The 7,155-nt window shown below is 37.3% G+C and overlaps 1 protein-coding gene across 1 annotated transcript; it reads right to left on the reverse strand.

The window, feature by feature from the left end:
• Positions 1 to 2,006: 2,006 nt before the first annotated feature.
• Positions 2,007 to 6,918, reverse strand: LOC103241294 (ankyrin repeat domain-containing protein 36C-like). Its single transcript, XM_037994238.1, has 3 exons — positions 6,579 to 6,918; positions 2,352 to 2,466; positions 2,007 to 2,186 (listed from the first exon to the last, which is right to left on the reverse strand). Exons 1-3 carry the CDS (start codon positions 6,776 to 6,778, stop codon positions 2,007 to 2,009), a joined length of 495 nt encoding a protein of 164 aa, XP_037850166.1. The 5' UTR covers positions 6,779 to 6,918.
• Positions 6,919 to 7,155: the final 237 nt, after the last annotated feature.

The raw sequence follows: 7,155 nt of genomic DNA on the forward strand, positions 1-7,155 counted from the left end.
TGCTGCAACTATATTATTAAAATAATTTTAAATTACTATTCTAGTGTCCATATTTTTACCTAATTTTTTTATTTTAGGTAAAATATAAATCAGAAATAAAAATACAATGGCTTATCAATTAAAGCTCTAATAATGACCTACATGTATTCTCCGTATTCTTACTAACTTCATGGTTTTCAGTGTTTAAAATTGCTATCCTGATTATGCCATAGTTCTGTGTACTTAACTGACATACTGAGGCAGTCCATAATAGAGCTTCAGCTTTTAAAAAAGGTTTAGAATTTTTTACTATTGGAATTGAGAGAACCCTGCTTTTAATAATGATGTATTGACATAATCACCAGAATGATAACAAAGAGACTCAAAGTCCTGAAAGAATCAGTCTCTACTTATTGAAAGAGTACCCAATAGTAAATTTCTAACGACCCTATGAATGGCAGTGAATAAGTGATGGTAACAAAGAAAAGATGTTATTCTTCAGCTGATGGATACTGCAAATAATAGTCCTTTTAACTTCCCAACCACAGAAGTAGAGATAGATAAAAGTCAGGCTAATATTATTGGAAAGGAGGAATTTAAAGGAAGCAGCACCTATCATCCAACTCTTCTAGAGATTTTTTACGTTTTTGAGATATGAGAATTTACATTATACTTATCTATTCAGTGGCTCTTAACCAGCAGCCTATCAGTGTCTCAAGAAATTTGTTGTCGTTGTTGTTGTTGTTAGAGACAGTGTCTTATTCTGTTGCTCTGACTAGAGGCACCACCATGCCCAGCTTCAAGGAAATATTTTAAAACAAACATATCCAGTAATATTTAATAGTAAATATTAGATCTACTATATTAAAATCATCAGGGGATATCCTAGACTTAGAGATTTGCTTTTAATTTCCCCAGGTTACTATCATGCACAATTCTAACTGTGGACTAGCACAGTGGATAATCACTTCAGTCTCATCTCTCACCCACATGGCAAATGCCCTTTACCATTTGGGATTTGGCCGAAAAGAGGAAAGAGCAAAAGATAGAGCCGTTCACTGAAAACTCCATTTACTTTTCCTGGGTAGGGGTAGAGAAGAGACTAGTAAACTCAAAATCCAACTTGATTTTACTCTTTATAAGCTCCTTATCTCCCACCTGCCCATCAAGACATTGTGGACTTGAGAGTAGAGTTTAGATGCTTATCTAAGTGACTGTTTCTGCCAGAATTGAATAATGTCCATTAATTCTGTGTTCTTCTCTCTGCTGAACTGTGTGCCACTTCATCGCCTGTATTCACTGCCAACCTGGTTTCCTCAGAGTTCTACCAAAACTGATCCCTAGGCAATTTTATAACTCACAAACTCTTGCCCAAAGTAAGAATAATTATCCCCAAAACTGAAGAGATCCTTGTCTCAACATATAAATAGAAAACAAACCACAAAACACACAAAAACCCTCTCCACAGTATTTTCCCTCATTACCTAATTTCCGAATTAGCTTGTGCATTTCTGATTGCTCTCCTTTTCCTCATTTCTCGCTCTTAAGCCTTTCCACAGAGGAATCACTTTCAAATGAAATCACCTTCACATACAATACTTGTCAACAGCAACAAGAAGGACATTTATTGTGAAATGCTTTAATTTTCTTTGAAATTTAAAATAAAGCCTATTAATAAGGGCAAATTTTACTTTCCTGTGTCACTTCACACTGATTAGAAAAAAAAGTAATTTAGTGGAAAACCACTTAACTATTCCGTTTCCCAAATTCAGTTGTCATGAATTATAAATTTATTGTAATTCATTTGTTTTTATAATTATTTACCATAAGCACATGAAGAAAAGTTGTACTCTATAATGCTTCTTTAAAAGTTCCATTATTTAAAGTAAAATCTTAGACAGTTAAGGCATTTCAAGATATTTTCATTCAAGGAATGTTTGAGCTTCCAAATATGAAAAATTGGCCCTTACATGTGTCAATGTTAAAATAAATGCATTTCAGATAGTTTGAAAATAACGTTGGTTGATCTATACCTCGCTGCATCCTTCAATATCTGTACCATAAGCAAGAAGTGTTTCTATCATGGATGTATCTTCATTATACACAGCATAGTGTAGAGCACTCCTTCCAAAGAAATCCATAATATTTGGATCGGCACCATTTTTCAGCAGAATAGTTGCACAAGCCTCCTGCCTCAGTTGTACAGCCTGTCAGTATTAGACCGAGAAACATGCAAATACTGAAAAATCAAAACAAACACTCCATAGGATTTACTAACTAGTTATATAGTGGTATCCAATGAGATAAGTTCTTTTTATTTTATGTACTTAAACCAAATTCATCTTATGCTCAAAGAGTCGGCTACTGTATACCTTGATCAGAGGTGTCCTGTATTCACGGTCGTAGAGGTTAAGCTCACATCTTGCGGACACCAGGAGAGATACCATGCCCGGTTGGCCAGTGGCACAGGCCAAATGTAGGGCAGTCCTGCGAGAGTGAGAGGACTTTTTAAAACATGTAACTGTCAGCATTAATTAGCGTGTTATTTCTCTGTCTTCAAAACAAATATTTAATTTTATTGTGAAGAAAGTACAATCTTTGTTAGCACTTATTACTCATCACATTAATGAAAGAGCAGGCCATTTAACAGAAAAACTTGGCTTTTGGATTCAGTTTAATTGGGGCTTAAAATTTACTTAAAGCTCTGTCACTTAGCTATTATCTAGTCTTTCTTTGCTTCAATTTCCTTATCAATAAAATATGTAAGAGAATAGTAGCTATCCCACAGAACACTGCAGTGATGCTTACATGAGAATCTATGTACAGCATTTAGAACACTTTCTAACACAAATAACAGCTCAATAATTTTTAGATATTACTACTTATAAAGACATTTTAATTAAGTAAAATGATATAATCATATCCACATTGAGGTATCTATTGAAGATTAAATGTATCATTGTATTTCAATCATTCTCAGATGCTCATTTTCTCACTATTATTTTATATAAACTACTATTCTCTTATATATTAATATCTCCTGACATTGAAATACTGTTTACAATTCATTATTTATTACAATTATAACTGGCAACATTTTAAACATTATCGTATTGATATATAAAGTAATGTGGCATCACCCAATCCATGATGCCTTACATTAAGTGGAATACAGTACATAGAACAGGCAGTTCTACTCATATAATTGGCACCTAAATAAAGTACTGTGGAAAAAGAAGGCAAAAATAAAACAACAAATATTTTAAACAAAGTAATTCTTCCTTCAATTTTCAAAAAAATAATCCAAAGAAAACTCAGGATTCAAATGAATAGGTATGGCTCATTTTTTTTCAACACTTATAGAATGTTATATAAATTAGGTATTTGCAATGATTAATAGTAGTATTTGAGACTGCCATAAGTTTTTGAAAGGGCAGTTAAAGGTTATCTTTTACTATTTTCTAACTTCAGAATTGCCTTTGTTTTTAAAAAAAAAAAAAAAAAAAAGGAATAAAGGATCCAATTGGGATTCAGTCCTAATGCTTCCTTTTTAAATCTCTCAGCTTACTCAGGCTGGGCAGCTAAACATGAAGTTGTTAAGGGTGGAAGAGTCCTGAGAGATGGTAGAATGTGTCTGCTACACAATAGATATTCAGATTATGCTTGATAAATAACTGGATTGAAAGAATGTATACATACAATTGGGGTGTTTATTATGAAAAAAACTATAAATTAAAGCGGTGCTTTTGGAATAGTGATAATCACTTATATTTGCTCGTTTTCATTTTCATGAGGACACTGGTAAACTAAAATGATTAATTTAAAATTGTTTACATATATGTAATAAAACTATAATAAAAACATATTTACATACTAAAATCTATGCATAATAAAATAAGCACAAATAAAAATATTCCCTTTACCTCTGAAGAGGCTAAAAGTTCATAGAAGATACCAATAAACAAAAAAAATAAAAATAAGGCCAGGCACAGTGGCTCACACCTGTAATCCCAGCACTTTGGGAGGCTGAGGTGGAGGGGGTCACCTGAGGTCAGGAATTTGAAACCAGCCTGGCCAACATGGTGAAACCATGTCTCTACTAAAATATACAAAAATTAGCCGGGCATGGTGGTGCACACCTGTAATCCCAGCTACTCAGGAGGCTGAGGTGTGAGAATCACTTGAACCTGGGAGGTAGAGGTTGCAGTGAGCTGAGATCGTACCACTGCACTCCAGGCTGGGCAACAAGGCAAGACTCCATCTCAAGAATAAACAAATGAACAAATAAATAAATAACAAAATAAAATAGAAAGTGCAAATTATTTTTTTCTGTGCAAGATTTAAATTTCTTCTTTTCCCAAGGACAATTTCATTAGTAAAAAACATTTATTAGAAGTTTTAAACATACTGATCATTTATACATCACGGATAAGAAAAAACATCACAATACACCTGCCAGAAAAGAAGAAATGTTATATTTTGTACACACATTTGGCTTACAAACACCATAGACTGTTTGTGTATATATATAATCAAACCAACTTTTCTTCAAAGTACATCTTCACACCTCAACATACATCTGTATCCACTGACACCTGCAAACGTCCCATATTGTCCCATCCTATGGATGCACTGAAATTTATTGATAAATTTATAAAATTTATAAAATCCATTATAAGGGGTTTTCCAAATACATTGCTATTTTAAGCAGTGCTGAGAAAAACAAATTGCATGTATCTCTATTTCCTAGGATATTTTAGTATAATGGAATTGATGGGTGAAGGGCACATACATTTTTAGAGTGTGATACTTACCTACAAATTGTCTATTTGAAAAATCATCAGAAATGTACACTTTAAATAGCAGTATATGTACTGCTAACTCTTTACCCTCACAAACTTGCGGCTAGAAAACAGAATTTCATTCCTTTTTTAACTTAAATACCTTCTCCTCCCAGGAACACTAAACACTTTTTCCTATGTGCATAGGTTGCTTGAATATCTGGAAAAAAAAGTGCTTTGCTCTACTTTAAATGAGAGTTCTTGTTGATTTGAAGAATTCGCTGTAAAATGAAAATCACTTTTTTATCTATTATGTATACGTACATACTGTCTTTTGTTAATTTTTTCTTATAAACAGGAGGTTTTACTTTTTTATTTTGCTAAATCAACCCTCAGAATGTATGCTTGTGATATTTATAGGAATATAAACATGTATCAATATAAGTAGGCATTTGTGTTTTTTCTGTTATCTTTCTTATTTTGTGCATTTAAAATGTTTAATCTACATTCCATAACGAACTTATTTCTGTGACATATAAATCTAGCCAGTTTTCTCCAAATAGTTAGCAGGCACTTCATTTATGAGTAATTCATCTTTTCCTACTAATATGAAATGTCACCATTATCGAATTCTATTAGATTGGTGCAAACACAATTGCGGTTTTGCCATTACTTTTAATTGAGGCAAAAACCGCAATTGCTTTTGCACCAACCTAATAAATTCTTACACATATTGGGGTGTTCCTGGATTTTCTAACCTGTTCCATTCACTGATTTGTTGTTTCAGCTGTTAGTAAATAACTTGTGGAAATTAAGCACATTTTCATATCTAGAAAGGCAAGTCTTTCTGACTCCATTTCAAAAGTTTTCTTAATGCCATCACAATAGTAAAACACAGCACGAGTAATTTTAACACTCTGATAACTTTATTTGGATTATGTAAAATTTACAAACACAGAAAGAGCTCAGAACTTTAGAAAAATGTGTCTTTCTGTTCAAGAACACAGACCACCTTCCCACTTCAAAGTTTCCCTCTAAGGTCCCTCAGTGAAAACCATATTGACATGGGTGTCCACTGATATAAAATAAATATTGGATTTTATCCAAAGAATTTTTAGCCAGGAAGTTGATATATTATGGAAATGATTTCTCTCACTATGCACCTTCCATAATGTATGTAACATTATGCTTTAAAACGTGTACATTAAGAATGAAACGCTGTACATGCTGAATTTTATTAGTGAAATCACTTTAAAATGATTTATAAAGCAGCAGCATGGTGACTGATTGGAAATCAACTGAAGTTTTGTTTTTGTTTTGCTGCTCATGAAAATGACCTGGGTGCTCGCCCCAGCCAAGGTTTCCACATCCCAGGTGCGGCCGAGCCTGCCAGGGAAAGTCCAGCCTCTTTGGTGACAGGACTCTCCCACTTCACCTCTGCACTCCTTTCCCCCACACCTCACCCCCACCTCCAGTCCTCTATCCCATTGAACCTTCACCCCATCTCCCCACCCCACACCGTCCACGCCCCTGACCCCCAAGCCTTCATTCCATCCATCTAAGCCCATTCACATCCCCACCCCAAGCACCCCCTACTCCCCACTCCCATCCCCCAACTCACTCCACATCCCGCCACCTCATATACCCCCACTCCCCAGGCCCCGCTCCACTCACTCCCACCCCAGCCAGGCACCCCCTAGCCCCCCGTCCATACTCCGAGCCCCGGCCCATCCGTCCCGCAGCCCTCAGCCTGGAAGCGGGTACTTCTCCCACGTCCGCAGGCCTCCTCCCGCAGCCCCGGCTCCCAGCCCGCATTACCTTTCCTTCTTGTCTCTCTTATTGGGGTCACTTCTCGTGAGCAGAAGGTACTTCAGTTTCTCCAGCCTACCATGGAAGACAGCTCTGTGGATCCTTCTCAGATGAGACAATTTGATGCAGTATTCGGGAAATGAGAAGCCATCTGAGCACAAGCGCTCCCTGAGGATGGGCCACCTCTCCGGCTTGTAGCCGTCAAACATCTCTAGGCCACTCCTTGGCGGCAACTAGTAGCCTGGGAACGACTTTCGGTTAAGGTCACCGGCTTCAGTCATATTTCATCTCGCCTTCGGGGATCGCCGCCTCCGAAGCGCAACAACAAGCAATGCAGTCAGTCCACGGACCTCAGCACACTCTCAGCGCCTCCCGCCTCTCAGCAGAAACGCCCAACAGAACTGTTAGGACCAGCGAGCACGCGCACCTTCGCCGGCCCCGCCCTACAGGCCCGAGGCAGAGTAACCGCCCTAGCAGCTCTCGCGGAGCCACGTGCAGGCGGCTGTTGCTGCGGAGGCGCCGCGGGCTGGCGGGGCTCCGTGGAGCTCGAGGCGCGCCCTGCCCCAGGGCCTGACTGTCGCCCGCG

This window comes from Chlorocebus sabaeus, chromosome 14, assembly GCF_047675955.1.
Source record: "Chlorocebus sabaeus isolate Y175 chromosome 14, mChlSab1.0.hap1, whole genome shotgun sequence".
NCBI lineage: Eukaryota > Metazoa > Chordata > Mammalia > Primates > Cercopithecidae > Chlorocebus > Chlorocebus sabaeus.